The following is an 18,865-nucleotide window of genomic DNA, read 5'->3' as shown; positions in this document are numbered from 1 at the left end:
ATTCAAATGTCTAAAAGACCTTCCTGATTTTTATTTTTTGTTTTATGATAAAACGCAGTTGATATTGACCTATTTACTGTACACTGTATACAGCTGCAACATGTGTCCACATGTTTGAGCTCTTTAGAGTCAGGGGTGCTGGAATTTATCCCAGCATACATTGAGCAACAGGCAGGAAAAGATCCAAACAAACACATTCAAGGTTAATTTGGAGTCTCCAATCAACCTGACTTGCCTGTCTTTGGATAAGGGGAGGAAACCAGAGTGATTCTTTATATGACGCTATATATTTCTCTTGAAAAGGCTCAGGTTTGGCTTAGAATTTGCCATCAAACATGAAACCTCTCCTTGCTAAAGATGGGAATTTACCTGTATAAATACATTGAGCAATATACTCCAGCTCCTTCACCTCGGCTTCAGTTCGGATCTAGTGATCACAACAAATTGCACACAACAATCCCATGTTTGTGGTGAGTGCAGCCTACAGCAAAGTGATCCTGTGTGGTGTTTCCAAGGTCTCCCCATGTCAATAAAAAAGTGTGTAAAATTCCAGTAGGTGGGGAAGTGTTTTTCTCTCAATATTGTATCTTTGATTTGGAAAATCAATGCCAATGAGAGCCAATGGAAAAGTTCACGACCCCCCCCATACCGTGAAACAGCAGACACTAGGAAGTGTCGGGTTTGTGAGACGGATGTGAAGGAGAGATTGAGGTGAATAGGTGAGGGGCGAGAGCCTGTTGGGTAAACCCATTCTAACCTAAATGCAGCGGAAGTGTCCATGACACAGCAGCTGGTGTGTGGTTACCATACAGACTGGGCCTCAACGTTTCTCAACTGCCTCTGCAGGGAGAGAGAGCTGCTCCATTCATGGGCTGGACAGCTAGAAGACCTGCAGTAACTTGAGCATCAACACTCGTTCTTTTCTCTGTCACAGACCCGAGCTCACCTAAGACTTGTCTCGTCTTTCTGCCAGGGCATCTTGACTGAACTGCAGCCACGTATTCTGTTATCCTTGTGATTTCAGCTCAAGGGTTATCCCAGGATATTTCACTGCTATCAGGAGTCATGTGAAAAGAGAGGGATTTGAGTGACGGGGAGAAACAGGAAAAGACGTGTGTTCTTGGAAAACATCAGCAAATCTACTCTGGTCAAATAATGGTTCGGAAAATAGGGCCTTTTTGAGCCTGTCACAATCATAAAAATGTAAATAAAATGCAAATTATTCATTATTTTTCCTACATGAAGAGTTGTTTTTATGCAAGGCAAACACTTGGCAGTACCAACACCCATAAAATATAACCCGAATTGCATAGTCTCGGGCAGAGAACACTATTCACACAGCTTGCTATTATCTGGTCTCAGAGAACATATAAGAGCTGCTGCTGCTGCTGCTGCAGAAAAGCCAGCAAAGTCATTACAAAAATGCAATTAACAATGAATCTACAGAACGTAAACACAGCTGCTCATATTTTTCCAAATCCAATTTTCATCTGATGGTGTGTATTTTCTTTCACCCAATTTCAATAACTTTCACTTCTGAATATAAATACTAATACATTTCTAGATTCTTTATGCATGGTGCAGCAGTGTCACCAGCAAGTCAGACAAGGGAATATTTTTAATCCTAAAATCTCAGATCTAATCAAATACTCTAATTATAAAGTGGTTTTAGTTTTAAAAATCGATGTGCAATTTTTGCTTTCAACTGGTAACAATGGCAGCTGTTTTTTCTCTTTCGAGGGACGATTCGCACCGTGTTTGTGTTTTATATAAAACTTATCATAAATGAGATGTAAACTGAAGTCTTAGCTCAAGCAACTCAATCAAAAATGTGCGACTTGCACACTTAAGATAAAATCTTATCTGTGAATGTGGAACACCTATGTGCAAATATACTATTGTATAAATTTGTTCAATATGGTGGACAGCAAACACCTTTACATTCAAGGCTGCAAAATACCTTTTTTACTCAAAAAAAAAAAAAAAAAGGCTCAAGTCAAAGCTTAATATCCAGTCAGTGTTCATTATCTAAAATTCCTGAAGTCCCATCAATCAAAAAACCAGAGAGCCTCTTGACTCAAAGATCTGAGGAGCTGCAGCGGCTTTTGACTTTGGGCACTACTAATATCTCATCCCCATCCCGAATCCTGTAGGAGTGGAGGGCTCGGCAGCCGCACTTCAACTCCTCTGGTCCCACGACTGAACACATCTCCCGGTTAATGTAGAAGAGCCTGATCCCGTTGGTTGGCAGTTGCAGCAGAGCTTTAAGGTGTTTCTTCAGGTCTCCCACCGTCTGCTCCAGGCGCAGGCTGACTGCCTCAACCCTCTCGCCCCAGCGAACATTGACCATGGTGGAGCGGGGGCTCAGGTCCACCTCTGCCAGCGGGGCCAGCTGACCATACTTGGATACAAGGATGTGGTACCTGGGAGAATGTAGGGCTCACGTCAGATCACTGAAGGGTTTTGCTGTTTTTTTGCTGTAAAGACTAGTGAGTGACATGTAGGTGAGAAGATCTCTGTGAAGATGTGAAAAATTCTTAACATATCTGTTCATTTGAGGGAAGAGTATGTGCTTTGCTTTCTCCCCATGAGTGAGATGAAACATCAATATCAGTCTCATGTCTGCATGTTCAAAGCTCAAAAATAAAAGTCATAAAATATATGAACCAACACCTCTAAAGCTTACAGATGAAAACGCTGCACACCGTTAATTTAATCTGTATAGAAGCTCAACTGTAAAAATGACAATCTTGGCTTTAGCGTGATTTACAGCGTAATTATTCCTTAGCAAGCAACAGCCAGACGCAGTGACTTTCTAGAGTCAGTGATAGCAGCTTGTGTCTGCATAGAGACCTCTAGTAAAAACTGTGATCACCAACTGTGTCTGGCAGTCATGCTATAGCCAGAGATGCTGCACAGAAGATCAACGTCAAGAAGTTATTCCATTGTGTAACTCATAAAACCACAAATTGTCATTTTTACATACAGCAAATCAGTATTATTTCCCAAAATGTTCAACTATTCTTTTTCATAATGGCATTTGCCTAATGCTTCCCACCTAAGATTACATTTGTGTGTGTGTGTTTTTTATATTAATTTTTTTATCCATCCTGCTGTAATGGTAATACAAAGGATGGTTACATGCAACAAGGGACCCTATCTGGACTCAAACCTGGGACATTGAGGTTTACGTACACCCCTGACATCCCCCCTCCATTCATTCTATATTTTTCATCTTTCTGGTGGAGTGGAGGCCTTAAACTGTGAGTGGAGGCATTACGTGTTTTGTCTACCCAAGAAGAAGCAGAAACCATATAAAGGTATTTTTGAAAAATCCATTTCCAATTTTCCCTTTTTCAACATGCTGACCTCTCAGCCTCAGTCAAAAGAGGGTTTTTTTTGTATCTCAGCTTTTTCCTTGAATTACTTCTGTTTCCACTCAGGTTATTTTATTCGCAAATTAAAAATGAGCATTAAAACGGGTACATTTCAACGTACCTTATGTGTGTTTCAGAGGCAGAGAAACACTGATTTCTCTGCCTCTCGCTTGCCGTGAGAAAGCTCTCAACCACCTCCGGGGAATGCGTGTTCGAGATAAGGACCCAGGAACGATTAAATAAAATCCAGGAGAAAAAGACCTGCGCTTTCAAAGCTACTGTAACAGCTGGGCCAATCAAAGCAATTTCCCTTGCCTTTCCAAAACTTCCTCACAAAGCCAATCCCCTGGCCTGGGGTTTCTGGCCAAAACTTGTGGTTCGCCCTGGGAATTCTCCTCTTAGGCCGCAGTGCACAAAGTGCCATTCTGAGAGAAGCCATTTAAGCTAAAAGGCTTCATTTAAGGTGGTAAGCACGGTATAATGGGACAAATAGTGCTGCAGGTGATAACAAGCCAGCATTCCAATTGTCTTTTCCAGCATTCTCCAATAATGGACAGTAAAGTAGCGACAGAAATAAAAGCTTTTGGAACTAATACAGATACTATCTAGCCCAGTTCTTAGTTGCCTTCTCATTTGGCGTTTTATCCTACCTGATTTTCTCATTTCTACAGACCTCTTGTTGAAAGATGACCTGCTTCAAAAGTTAAAATGTTGATTTCCCCACTTTCCCTCCCCGACTGACCCTCAATATCCTCTGTTCCGGGTCCAGTCTCCTTTAAGTTGCCTTTCATTCCCTCTCTACTTATTCTACTGGATACTCTCAGATTTCTCTCTTTCCTTGCAACTAATCCTTCCTCTCCAGCCAACACATTTCTTTCTTTTTATGTCTGTTTTTTAATCGAAACATGTGGACCTAGTCCCACGAGATTTTTAGCACTGCTGAACCTTTACTGCATTCCCAGATTATCCTTTTTTTTAAAAAGAATTTGTTTAGGTATATCATTCTCTATCAGTCGGATTTATGGTTTGAGGCTGCGTTTATGGTTACTCAAAGCCAGACCATGTCAGATCCGTTCACCTGAGAGGCTGTGACCCACCCTACAGGCTCTGATCTCTGGGGGTAGCAAGGCCACAGCCTCATCTGAAAGGAAAGGGGATAGCTTTGCGTTTGCATGCTTACTCAGTGTGTCCGACAACCCCATAACACCCACATGCAGTCACGGTGATCCCCAACCTCAAAGCCTACACTGAGAACCTGGATTTGAACCAAGACTACGACTATGTCGCTCATTGACAGGAGGGAAAGAAATGGAAACAAGGATTTGATGAAGTTTAGTAAAATGTCTGTAGGCCTTTTGATGGTTGCAGTGATGTATGATGGACATGATGGCACCAGTGAGCTTCAAAGGCTCATAGCATAATCACGAAATGCATCTTGGATCTCGCAAGCTCCAGTGACATCAGAGAACAAATCAATCTCCTGACTTAAGGTTTGAGGTTGACAGAGAAGGTGTATATATTTAAAAAAAAAAAAAAAATCAACCTGCTACCTTGTGTATCAGTTTTCCAATCAGAGAATTTGCAGCACAAAGGACTCATTGAACAGGGAGAGACTGGTGGCATTGTCTTCCAAAGGTTAGTTTCCCCCAGTCAGGGACTACACCTTCCTTCAACAAATCCCTCCCCAACATTCTGCTGAGGTTAAGTGGAATGCAGTCAGTGAGGAGCGTGGGCAATTATTTGACCGCTGTCGGTCCCTGAGGAGGGCTTTCCCAAAAAATCATATCACATACTGTAAATATATTGAACACAAAGAGTGGGTTGTTGCTATTGTTACAACTTTGCAGGTGTTCGGGTAAGAATCCTCCACGTGGGAGAACGTTTCCACACTTGGTGCTTAACATTTTAGCTTTTCGCTGATGTGGGTTATTAAAGACTGACTGAAATATTTATGGATTTGAGATGCTGGAATCTAAATCTCCCCATCAAACCCTTTGATAGAAGGGATTATGATGAATCAAAATGTATCATGGCGTTAAATACCTGCATGTCTCGGGGTCGATCAAGTCTATTCTACGTCTGTTGAGATGTCAAAAATGGAGGATAAATTGTAAATGATTGTATGGATATTGACATTCCTAACAAAAACATATCAAATACTTCATTAACTTTCCTGTATATTTTACAAAATGAATATTAGGGGCATTCCTGAGCTATTGTATCATTTATAACAAGCCAGGTTTAACAGTCAGCTGTCTGAGCTAAATGCTGTCTGATCCAACCTTCATAAAGGTTATACTGTTCAGTTTTTCATCATTTTAGAGGCTGTAGTTTGTGATGCTGCTGAATTATATTGTGTTATACAATATATTTAGTCTCCTCATTAATATAAAAGCAGATTTTTTTTGCCATAAAAAGTCTTGGCTACACGGTAAAATAATTAATTTAATATGCAATATAAAGATTCTCTATTTTACCATGCACGAGTTGAATGTTAACTGTTTGTTTTATACTTGAATTCGACATGCAACATCAGCTGCTTCTTGTGGCATTATGACGAAGAGCTTCAACGATTTAGTCGATTCATTGATTTGAGTCGTTTTTAAGAAGAAAAAAAAGTCCAAATTCTCTGATTCTCACTTCTCAAATGTGAATATTTTCTGGTTTCTTAACTCTTTCTATGATAATAAACTTAATATCTTTGGGTTGTGGACTGTTGGTCAGGACAAAAGGAAGACATCTTAAGCTTTGGGAAATAGTGATCAACATTTTTCACCATTTTCTAACATTTTATGGACCAAACAACTAATTAATTAATCGATAATCAACAGATTAATTGATAATGAAAACAGTCGTTAGTCGCAGCGCTACTGGGGATATCAATAATAAAAAAGCAAGGTTTTTAACAAATCTTCAGTCCTTATAAATTTGGAAACCAGTTCGATATTTAGCCCTAGGTGATTGGTATTGGTTCTAAAAATTCAAGAAACATCCCTACTGTGTATTATTCTTCTACTTCTGGAGGTATTAAAGCACCACACCGCCCTTTTTTCTGTGAACAAGTATCATCCAAGAGTGTAAAAGTCATAAAATAACAGCCCACCCATCACTAAAGACGCCCACCTTGAAATGAAGTGAAAAGTGATAAATATGTATGTGTATAATACATGCTTATGTTTGAGTACCTCTCAGGAAGCTCCTGTTCTGGGCAGTCCTGGTAGTACCTGATGAAGAACCTCTCAGCATCCTCTCTCTCTCCACCAGACACTGCACCCCCATTCAACACCACGACAGATGGCAGCCTGCAGGCAACAGCAGTGCAAGAATATGATATAAGTTCATTTGTAAGTATGAAGTTCAATCAAAGGTCAATAAAGATTTAAGGTGTATGTGTTTGTAAGTTCAGACATACTGTGCTAAAAGGAGGCTACGTCTCTCGTGGGTGGTGTAAGGCTGCAATAAAGGAATTCCCTTTGCTTTGACTTCTTCCAGCTTAGGGAAAAAATTCAGCCTTTCAATGTCCTCCCACTTACTAAGCCCTTGAACGACAGAACATCATAGAGTTTTAGGGTCACAGTGAATACTTGTTTACACCATACACTGACAGATGAAAATGTGCACAGCCTTCATTATCTCTCTCAAGACCTGAGTTGTTGAGGTTGATGCTTCGCAGGTTGGGGAAGAGGCGCTTCAATGTTTCCTGAGTGTCACCCACACAGGCCACGCTGTTATTGGCCAGGACCAGTGTGCTCAGACTGGGGTACATCTGCCCAAACTTCCTCACTTCTGCCCATTCCTGCAGCTGGTTGTCTGTGATCTGCAGCAGGCGTAGCGACGGACAAGACGTCTTGGATTCTGACACAGTGTTGTAGCCATTCAGGCACAGGAAAAGCTCCTCCAGCCTGGATGAACAGGAACAGTAAATTGCTAAAGTTTGAGAAACATGCAATAGGTATAATATAAAACATTTTTCATTGAATATGTTTTCTGGACAATTCTGAGCATCTCCTGGCTCTTTGTGGTTGGCTAAATAATATCCAAGAACAGCTGGGCACTGTAGTTTTATGCAAACACTACTTAAGGAGCAGATGCAGTTGTTGGGGACTATTTTTAGCTGCAGATGATTAATGCGCATTTTGTACTCTGATGAGTATTCACAGTGGCAGGACAACGGTGTATGTGGGTTTAAAATGTAATTAAGGAAAATGTCACCTAGTGAAACCGTGTGACTAACTGATGTGTTTTTAATAGCTTTTGGATTACAACGACAGAGCTCAGAGATAGATCAGGCTTTGGATACACACTGGTTTTGGTCTTCCATGGGATTTGTTAACAGTGACAAATAACAGTAATGCCAGCCTTACTCTGGAAAAAAAGGCCGGGTTATGCTGTGTATACTGGTCTACCCTTGCTTCATTGTTCAGTGATTCCATCGACATCACAATTACGGACAACATTTACATGTTTCGTCACTTACTCTGGTGTGTTTTGTGTGAGCGTGTGCACGGTGTCCCAGCTGACTTGTGTATTATTGAGGACAAGTCGTCGGACTCGGGAGAAAACCTCAGCCATGCTGGGCTCCAGCTCTACGCTACTCAGAGGGTTCATGCTCAGGTTCAGGAAGTCCAGGTGGGGGATGTTGGAAATGATGGTGCAGATCTAAGAAACACAAGTGTTAATATAAAAAAAAAGAAAAAAAAAAAAAAAGAAATCTTAGAAATTTTTTGAAATAATTAAACCAAATCAAAAACTAATACACAACTCTTAACAGCATTTGGATTTTTGGAAGATGTTTTAAAATTGCGTCATCAACAGCAGTCCAAATTAATTAATTGCATGTGCCTTTACTCCTTTACGAAAAACTGTTTTTTCATCATCATGGCGACCAGCAGGCTTTGATGAGGCGTCTTCTTCTCAAGTGTTAGACAATGCCATAGATATATAAACATTAAGCTAATACAGACCTGCCTCACTGCGTGTATTTTGACCTGTCTGCAAGAAAAGCACAGGTGTAACCAATAACATTAATAATACCTACGTTCCATTTAGATGTGCCAGTATGAGCAATACCAGGGGACTGGAAGACCCCCAGTAACGTAGTCATTGTTAGTGTTATTAGTAACACTTGTGTTCTACAAGACAAAACATAGTGAATTGATTAAGCTTTATTTATAGGGACATTAGTAAAAAAAAGAAAGATATTTCAGTATAACCTCACAGGGCATTTTTAAATTTTGGGTCAAACATGCACACTTTTTTAAAGAGGTCATATTATGCCCCTTTTTCAGTTTCATATTCTCATTTTTGTGGTCTGTTTACAAACATTTGCATGTTTTTATGGTCAAAAAGCACCTAGTTACAGCTGTACAAGCCGTAGATGCAGCCCCTCTGTCTCACTCAGCCTGAAACGGTGTCTGCTCAGTGCCCTTCACTTCTGATTGGCTGACTGTTTTGAAACACGCCCAGGGCCAACCACAGATAACACACCGTAGCACGCGGAGAGCAGAAGAGAGGAGAGATACTAGCACGACCATAACTGACAGCCTAACGCAGTAGAGACTCTTACACTGAGCTGACATGAAACGAGTGCACATAAATTAGGTAAATAACATAAATAAAAATATTTTGCTTCTTTCAGGAGGGGCGGGCTGCCGCTTCAAGGCAATGGTAGGGGAAATGCTGAGCATATAGTTGTGCCATCATAATCTTACAGAAGTCCTTTAAAGGAGCTTATAGATGCTCATTTAAAGGTACAGTTCCTAAGCATTTTGATACTTTCACAATATTTATATAGCAGCTAGACCTGCTTTATGATCAAAAGAAAGAGAGAAATGGAAATCTCCCTTTCTACAATATGTCCCCTTTAAATGCTTCTTATACTGTGCTATTTTTTTTACTTCCATTTTAGTCCTGAAAAGTAAGAGAAATGTTTATTTGTTTCATTCGATTTAAGTATTATCTGGTTTAGTTTTGGATTTAGTGATTAAAGGCTATAGTTTTGCTTTTATTTGATTAACAACTGCAAAAGCCACCAAATGGAAATATCCAACCACAGATCAATTAACCTGAGTGGGAACAAGTGGCACAGCGGGAGGGAACTCAGTCCCTCTCAGCCTCCAGCCAGCTCTCACCACAAAGCTGTTACATGTACTGTTTAATAGCATAATGGTATAATTCATGTAGGATGACAAGGGCCTGCTCCAATGTGGATGTTTTTTTTTTTTGAAAGGATTATCTGTTTACATTCAAATGATATATCTGTATTTGTGTAAACCTGTGTCAACAACATGCAGGCATAGAAGAAAACACAGATACAAAAGACCTTTTTTCACTTTAGACGAGTCACAGTAGGAAAGCCAAGGTGTAAATAATAATGCTTCAATTTCAGGGTCTTGATATTGTGCATACTGGCTCACTGTGACACTGTCATGGCTTACTGGGACACTCGAATTGAATAGAGCCATCGTTATTAGAAACACCTGTAGTCAAACTGAATTTTCCATTATAATTTATTCCAAACCTTTGAAGCACAAAAATGAATCTTGGCAGCACTGTTTCTTAATTTTCCAGTGCAGCTACAGATACCAGCCACTGAAGAATTCATTATGGTAAAACTAACATGCCTCCATGCACATGTTTATTCCCTGTCCCATTTTTGGGGATAGACAAATAAGTCACACAGGCTTATTTGTCTCGACATTTGCAGAGGGGAGTCACCAGACACGAACTGCCTCCCCTGCAGCTAATATGAAGAACGACAACTGAATGACTCATAATCATCTAGTTTTAAATTCCACAGTTAATAACTCATAGTACAAAATCAAATAAAAGCTGGTATTCAAATAATGTTATCCACCACAAACAAATAAACGAGATCAATGAGTCTGTCTCTGATGTGACACCCACCTCTCCCCAGTCATTCAGTTGATTGTAGGACAGGTCCAGTTCTATCACATGGGCACAGAAAGCTGCAATGTCCGACCTGTCACCGGCTTTAGTGATTCCACAGTCATTCAGAACCAGTATGCTGGGCAAGAACAGGCGATCTGCAAACAGAAAACACATGCAGGAGGTGTGCGCTACTTTCAGGGATTTTGTCGAGGACAGAAAAAAAATGTGATGATGTAGGGTTGTACTTTTGACTAGTCATGGCAGTGCTCACTTAGCATGATCAATTAATTGAATTACATCTTTAAATCTGGGCTGGGTTGTACCAGCTAACTGTAATCTTGATTTACAAAATCAGGTTGCACCGTTAAAGCTTAAAGAGAACCTATTATGCTAATTTCCGGCTCTATATTTTTATTCTGGGACACCACTAGAGTAGCTTTGCATGATTCACAGTTAAAAAAAACTCCTTATTTATCTCATACCGGCCCTTTAAGCAGCCCCTCGGTTCAGCCTCTGTCTCTTAACAGGCAGTCTCAGCTCCTGTCTCTTTAAGGCCCCCCTCCTGGTGAGCCCACTCTGTTCTGATTGGCCAGCCGAAGGGCAACCATATCAGGAGTCATGTTAAATTACCACTGATGAAAACCCAACATTTCCTGCTTTACTGCTTCATATTAAAAGCTTTTAAACGACTTAATAACGAGGGACTTTTATTGTGAAGAATGTACAGGTGATGAAACGTGTTCCTCAAAAAATGCGCGGAGCTTCGTTAGCGGCACTAAAAACTGGTCAACACAACAACATATGGAGATATTTGAAGCTCTTTGTTCATATGTTTATTTCATTATTTGACACTTTGGCCACATTTAATATGAACATCCAGCATTGCAACATTATATTTATTACTGAAAATAAGGAAGAGCATAATAGGTCCTCTTTAAGAAAAGCCTTAGCTAGTACACACTTAGGGGCCAAAAAATAAAATAAAACTAACTACAAATCCTTTGTATATAGGCAAATATAGGCACAACTTTTTTTTTAATCTATCTGTATAACTGGAGAAATATGCATGTTTGAGAATTAGTAGCATCGTAGGAAGATGGAAATATCTGATTATGCTAAACTAACAAACTTATTTGGTCATTTAGTTTAGCTAGTTATTCTAGTTGTTGGCATAAAGTTTTGTAATTTGAAGTTAAGGGACATATTCTCTTGGAAGCGCAATGACCAGTGCAAGCAGCGCTCCGAATGTTTGGTATTTTCCTGACCTTGAAACTCACTTTGCGCACCTGTGTGATATTTTGCGGACCAGTGCAGAGCGCACGGTGCACAGGTGGAAGGAGAGGCGCAGACAGGTGTGAGATTCATTCAAATGAAGCAGCTCAAAGATATTTGTTGTATTTTGGTTGAAATTTGGACCCACATGTTGCCCTGAACACAGATGTTTCAGAACCACGTCTATTTGTGGCGCAACGTCAATCCACTGCTGCTTTGGTGAATTTATCAACAGGATTAATGCTTAAAATATGAACAATTTATTTCAATTAAACACCAAAATTCGCACAGAAAATAATGTTTAATGTGGTTAAAGCAGGAAAGTTTTTTACTCTTACAGTATCTGCTGTCCAGAGCTATTTTATAAAAAAGCTTCTCCTTCAGTTCATTAAATCCCTGCAGCATCTGAAGGCAGCAGGACTGATATGTTGATACATCCAAGAAGTCTAAGAAGTGCCAGGCCAGGGCAGAGTGCTGGTATGCACGGCCGTTCCCTGTATTTACCTTCATTAAATCACCTGAAAACAACACCGGGCTGCGACAGTATAACCACACACACCTCTGCACACATCAAACTGGTCGGTTATAACTCGATATTCTGCTTTTTTATGAAGGAGACGTCGGGTTAGCAGGGCTCATCAGCCTTTTCCCAACTTTCTTTTGAACAAAAGTAGCATCTCATGTTTTATCCTTGAAACACACTGCACACTGTTGTGTGACAATAATTACTAAACTATGTGACCGTGTGTCAGGTGAGATACATTAGAATTACTGCTGAAATAGCAGTCTGATATAATCATATAAGTGGCTTCACAAGATGCCACACGCAGTCCATTTGCCTAAGATCTACCGCCTTGCACTTGTTGTTGCACTTGCACAGTTAAATAGGGCCCTTAGTGTGTTTTTTATGTGAAACATGTCAACCATATTCCATTTTACCTCTTTTACTCAGTAACAGTTCCACCTGGCAGGTAGAAGGTGGAAATATTTAGCAACAACTAATCTCTACGTAATTGGTGTGGTGCAACTGGTTTTAATTTAGTGATGTGTAAATCTCCATTTAGTAAACACTTAAGTTATAATTAGGCTAAGTTTGAACTTCTGAACAGCTGGTGCGAGCGGCTCCTGGAGTCTGCCTGGTTATAACCCTGACATCATCCCCCAGCATCATCTCTCACCTTTGACTGGGGATCCTGGAGGGCTGGGCAGAACCACCACTCCCTGGCCGTAGGGGAAATTCTCCGGGTTGTACTTCTCACTGAGGACTCGGACGAAGGTGTGCACCTCCTCTTCATCAGAGGACTCCATTGTACCAGTCCTGAGCAGGAATCCCAGGGAGAGACAAAGAAACAGAGGGAGCAAACAACAGTTAGTTTTTTCTTTTTTTTTTTTTAGCCCTGCAGGGTTTGCCAAAAAAACTACTTATTTACTAACTGTGGGTTTATTACAACAAATATATCTAATATATCAGTTCAGTAAGGTTCTGTTTCACTATTTGATGGATATGCAGCAAATAAATAGTGAATTTATTAGGGACTATTTTCAGCTGTGGTGCTCTAGTGAGTATTTATGGCACAAAGATTAACTAAAAATAAACTACAGTTTGCGTGTTCATGGTAATGAAGGAACACGTGACCCAGTACAACAGTGTGAATAAGCTTTATCACAACCTACAAGCTGGAACAAGAGAATTTTAGTATTTTTGACTCAAAATAGTTGGAAATTAATTTTCTGTCAATTAACTGATCATTGCAGCTCTACTTTAAGTGAAAAGAAAATAATTTTTTTTTTTTTTGGAGCTATTGATTTACATGTAAAGCTGCAATAAAAGGTGACAGTAGCAGTAAATTTAATGTGCTCACTGTAACATTGTGATGATTAACAGTGACAGTCTTAATGATTAATATCCACACAGCTGCATCTATTTAGGAGACTTGTATCAGTCAAACATGGGAGCAACTCTTCTGTTTGTTAGCATGTTTTGTGTTTTCTCCTTCAGGAGACCTTCAGTCTCGTTCTGCCTGCCGATCTCCTACGAGGTAAAGGGTCACACACACACTTACAGTACACCCTGTTGCTCAAAGGAAACTCAGACCCGCCTCTGCTAACGGCTGCTCGTGTTCCTGCTAAAAATGACTTTAGCATTTTGGGAGATTTATGCACAGCTCAGAGTGGCCCACCATAAACATATTGATCAGTTCATTTGCATTAAGAAAAATCTAAAGACTTATTAAACTGCACTGAATAAAGTTGCACAGAGAGTATGAACTGACATCTACTTTGGAAAATGTTAAGTGATACACATTTGTAGTTAAAAAGCCCAAACATGCAAAAAAAACAACCTTGCATGATCATATAAAGTAACACAGTGACAGTGGAAGCAGTGTAACCAGTTTAACCAGTATAACTCTGGTTCACTGAAGCATTTTAGGGGTTAAATGCACATCTTAGGTAATAGTAAAGTCTTTTTTTTCTTTCAATTTTACCTGCATTTCCAAGCGCTTTTTAATCAAATAATAAATAAAAACTGGAGTTCTTTTTTGAGTGTGTGCTCCAAAAAAATTATAATAACATAAAGTCACACCATCCACCCTTGTTTTCCCAGCCAGACAAGGGATTTAAACTGGCTGAGAAGGATTATCACTGCTGCTAATACCGGTTAGACGTAGATTTAATAGCACGAATACTACAATACCAAAATAGTAGTAGTAGTAGTAATAATAGTAGTGTTTGTTTGATTAACTGGCAAAAACGAGCTGTTTAGATAACCACAATGTCAATGTATATTAATCTGCACTGTCCCTTTTTAAATAACCCAATAAAAAATATAAGAATAATGTAGTAGAAACAGCAGTAGTGGTGGTGGTAGCTGCAGTAAGAGCAACTGTATTCATTTACCTGATAATTTAACAGGGACAAGACAGATGTTATAGAGGAGAAAAGCCCTCTCTGGCAAGGCCTTTGACAGCTAAACAAATAAATGGATATGAAACTCATTCAAACTATGAAGAAGAGGTATCTATGCGTGTATATACTGTGCAGGTCTTGACATGGCTGCCACGAGCAGCCAGATTTAGATCACTGTCAAGCACTTCAAATCTTCTCACTTAAAAATCACTTCACTCGGTCTGGATTCTCAACATTTTTCTTCTGTGTTCTGTGTTGTGCTGGTGTATATGTGCCGGATAAAAAAAAGCTCTAAAAATAACCCCATCAACATCGCAGAATAACTGACAAGACAAGAGACGCAGAAACGTGAGAGCCGCAGCAGCACTGACAAGAGCAGGTGCAGAGCTGACACCAGTATACTTCTTAACGAAGCTGGGACACCTGTTCTTACTGACATCCGTTTTCTGGAGTTCTGAAATAAATGATTAGTTGACTAAACAATAGTCAATCAACACTTGGTCTGCAATCAATTATTATTTTTATTATCAATTAATCTGCAGATTTTTTTTTTCCCGATTAATTGTTTGGTCTATAAAATGTCAGAAAATAATGAAAAATGATGATACAATTTCACAGAGCATTACAGCATTAAATCTTCACTTTTAAGAAGTTGAAAACACTTTTTTTTTTTTTAATTTTTGCTTAAAAACAAAAACGATTATTTGATTATCTTGCCGATACATATTCTGTTGATCTACTTATCGATTAATTGACCGATCCTTTAAGCTCTAATCAACACAAAATTAATCACAAACAATTTTGATACATGATCTATCTTTTAAGCTAAAATGCCACGAGTGAGCTTCTCAAATGTGTGGATTTTCTGCTTTTTTTCTATTTTATGGAATTGTAACACAAATATCTTTGGGATTTTTTTTTACATTTACACATGCATTTTATAGACTAAACAATTCATTAACAATTAATTGTTTAGTCACATAAACAGCTGCAGCCCACAAATGTACGCTTGACACACACAAACAGAGAAAACCAGACTACAATTTGTGTAGTACAACGTGTTTTAACTATTCTTTTTGTCATTTTCCATTAACGACATACTAACTGTGGAATAAAAAAAACAACAACACTAACAACTATTATCATTGCAGCTATAAATAATTAAAATACACAGACCATTCAGTCAACTTTGGCAGCTAACAGCTGATGGCTTGTTTCCAACTTGGCAACCAAATCTAAAGCGTACTAAAGCCCTGCAGTAGAAACAGCAGCAGTGGAAGAAACAGTAGAAATGAAGGTGGTGGTAACAAAAGTATCATTATTACTGTACGCAGTTTAAGTTCAGTATGTTTTGCTGCTTCTCAGGCCAAAAAACAAACTATTTTTTCCTGCTTTTATGCATGTTGCATTAATCAATTAGTATATGACGATGACTATTATAACTGCAGTAGTATCGTTATGTGATGACATCATTCTTATCGGGACATAGCTATAGCCTCAACCGTGTCTGTCTGCACACAGCATCCAGGTGCCGGGACTCACAGTCTCTCTTCAGCCCTGATCAGCCCTATCAGTTTCAGACAAACGGGGTCTGATCATCTTAAACTCAGCCCACCTGAGGTGGTGTGTTTGCCAAATGACTTATCGTTGCGTCCGGACTCCGTCTGATGTTTCTATCATAGTTTCTAATTTCATAGATCCTTTTGATTCTTACCTCTGATGTAGCAGAGACCAAAGGAAAGCTTGTTTTCAACGACACATCAGATCACATGCTTTCTTCCCCCTGCGAGAGAAAATGTTGATGAGAACTTTGATGAAACAAGAAGAGGAGACTCGGGAAAAAAAAAATCAGTGGAAACTCATTTATATGCATGCAAATATAAAATGTCCAAGACAGCTTTATGGTATATGAAGGGGAAAAACTACCATGAAATACTGCCTTTGTTCATTATAAGGCTGACAAAAGAAAAGTGGAGTGACAGCTGGGTTTCAGGCAGAGTCAACGTAGACATCTTTCTAGTCTTTTAAAATGGTCTGGTGAACATATGTCAGACTTCTGGAGAGAAAACCACCCATTAAAAACCAGTCCATATAATGTTACAATTTTTGTGAAATATCTTTTTCATAAATTGGCTGTTTGAATAGTTTTTTTTTTTCCAGCCTTTTAAATTCACCAAACACATCAAGCAGTAAGTTATTTTTCTTTAAAAGTTTAACTTCTGTTCTCTTGGCTCTTTAATGACTGTTTTTAGTTGTATTTTGGTGTCCTTTTGTGGTGTGTTCCTTTTGCCTTTTGTCTCGATGCTTTTAACGTTTTATGTAATGCACTTTGAATTGCCTCGTTGTTGAAAGGTGCTATATAAATAAACTTGCCTTGCCTGCTAAAACTCTGCTCGCTACTGCCCTCCGCGGTGTGTCTAGTTAAAGCATCAATGCCAAACTGATCAGATAGAGAGATCCAGTTCTACAGAAAATAACAAATGGTGTCAATCGATATTTTGATGCCGAATTGAATAGCGATCCACATTGATTCATAAAAGGTCAAAGGTCTTACTGTACATGTTATCTACACTTGGTTAATAAGCATGGACACATTTAACTAAACGATTTTTCAACCGGGTTCAACGACAGTCTTCAGAGAGCACGGCACGCTGCGAAAGACCGAGGCCTGCTTGCGCAATATCGGTTGTGCAAAAACCAACATACTAAATAACAAACTGAAAGTCGACATTTTGACAGTAGCGGAGGATAAACTGATTAATTTCACGGCCATACAAACCTACGACAGCACTGTCAACCTGGGTTAAAGTGTGTGCAACATGTTTGAAGTAGGACCAGGTCGTGCAGCGCTGTTGCTAACTTTACCTTCATAGATAAAGGAAAAAGGTGATGAGATTTCGGAGGCTGATAGTCTCGAGACAATGTCAGGACCTCCCGAGCAAACAACCGCATGTAATCATACTGTGTTTTGTAACTGATACGGTATAGTTTAAGACCGTTGCACTCACCGTCCCCGGAACCCCCTCGGTGTTTGTTTTTGTTGTTCTTCGGTTAGTTGACAGTTTAAGACACGCCTACTTCGCCGGAAGTGACGTTGTTTAAATGTCTTAGAGTGTTTTTTTTCGTCTTCTTTCTTCTTTATTGTGTATATTATCTTCGGTCTTATAATATAATATAATATAATATAATATAATATAATATAATATAATATAATATAATATAATATAATATAATATAATATATATACAGTGCTGCTTGAAAGTTTGTGAACCCTTTAGAATTAGCTCTATTTCTGCATAAATATGACCTAAAACGTGATCTATCTATCTATCTATCTATCTATTTATCTATCTATCAATAGGTAGATAGGCACAAAAGTAACTTCTGTTCTTGATAATGTAATTTCAATAAAATAACATTCAGCTTGACTTATCTTGGTACTATTCATTTCTCCAGTATTATAAATAGTTGGGAGAGGACAGGATGGGTAGTAGGATTTTATGTTTCAAAGGAGGGTATGACATAATGACAATGCCTGACAATGCAGCATAACAAGATAACTTTAACATTTGCAGATGTACGGTAGACATTAGTGCACTTTCATCCAACACAAGAAAGTCAGCAAACTGTATCATTGTTTATGGTTGCATTGAAAATACATTTCTGCTTAAAACACAAATTCAAACAAACAGGCCAAATCCAGTCACTGAAAGTAGCAATAAATAAATAAATAAATAATTCCAAATAGCATAAATCTGAATTTTATTTATTTGATTTTGCATGAAGTACAAAGGGGACCTGTAAATGGAAGCTATAAGGCTTTTACATTGATTTTTAAACTGGCATACAACATGAGAAGAGAAGAAGCTGGATAAACATATTCCATAATTTGATCAAACACAGAAAGATATTTATTTGTATTTGTGTTCTTCTGTTAAACTTAATTAGTCAAAGGTTCTTCTTAATTTAGAATATGATATGCAACAGAAATATTTGACAGTGGTTTTAATGGAGTAGAATAGGCCTACCACATAATGCCACCAGATGGCAGTCAAACATATACTATGGTTTACATCACTTTTTGTGTTCTTATTAACTCTACATTTAACAAGACCAGTTTTCAGTTGTGTGCAGCCAGCGGGATCAGTTGATTGTCCTCTCTTTTATTACTATGGCAAAAATGTAATAGATTACCTTATATGTGGAGACTCAAATTTCAAATTCAAATTCAAATTTGCTTTATTGGTATAAATGTCACAACAACAATATTGCTAAAGCATCAAGAGTAACTGAAACAAAATAGTATTAACATAACATTAAGGTTTACGTATATTAATTATGTATATATTATATATATGTATCTCTCTATCTATCTATCTCTCTATATTTAATGTTTTACATCACCTTATTGAATGTTT

At 38.7% G+C, this 18,865-nt stretch overlaps 1 protein-coding gene across 1 annotated transcript in view; it reads right to left on the bottom strand.

Annotated features, from left to right (window-relative positions):
• tecta (tectorin alpha) overlaps positions 1-17,540 on the bottom strand; it is a 53,232-nt gene extending 35,692 nt beyond the window's left edge. Inside the window, exons 1-9 of the mRNA XM_067609169.1 lie at positions 17,456-17,540; positions 16,162-16,230; positions 12,719-12,858; positions 10,284-10,423; positions 7,855-8,036; positions 7,023-7,279; positions 6,790-6,916; positions 6,563-6,679; positions 2,081-2,423 (exon numbers count right to left, since the gene is read on the bottom strand). Of these exons, the coding sequence (XP_067465270.1) occupies positions 2,081-2,423; positions 6,563-6,679; positions 6,790-6,916; positions 7,023-7,279; positions 7,855-8,036; positions 10,284-10,423; positions 12,719-12,848 (1,296 nt within the window). The 5' untranslated portion in view covers positions 12,849-12,858; positions 16,162-16,230; positions 17,456-17,540. The remainder of the gene's footprint in view (positions 1-2,080; positions 2,424-6,562; positions 6,680-6,789; positions 6,917-7,022; positions 7,280-7,854; positions 8,037-10,283; positions 10,424-12,718; positions 12,859-16,161; positions 16,231-17,455) is intronic.
• Between the last annotated feature and the right edge of the window lie 1,325 nt (positions 17,541-18,865).

This window comes from Thunnus thynnus, chromosome 13, assembly GCF_963924715.1.
Source record: "Thunnus thynnus chromosome 13, fThuThy2.1, whole genome shotgun sequence".
NCBI classification, from domain to species: domain Eukaryota; kingdom Metazoa; phylum Chordata; class Actinopteri; order Scombriformes; family Scombridae; genus Thunnus; species Thunnus thynnus.
This window is presented reverse-complemented; position numbering and strand designations above follow the sequence as displayed.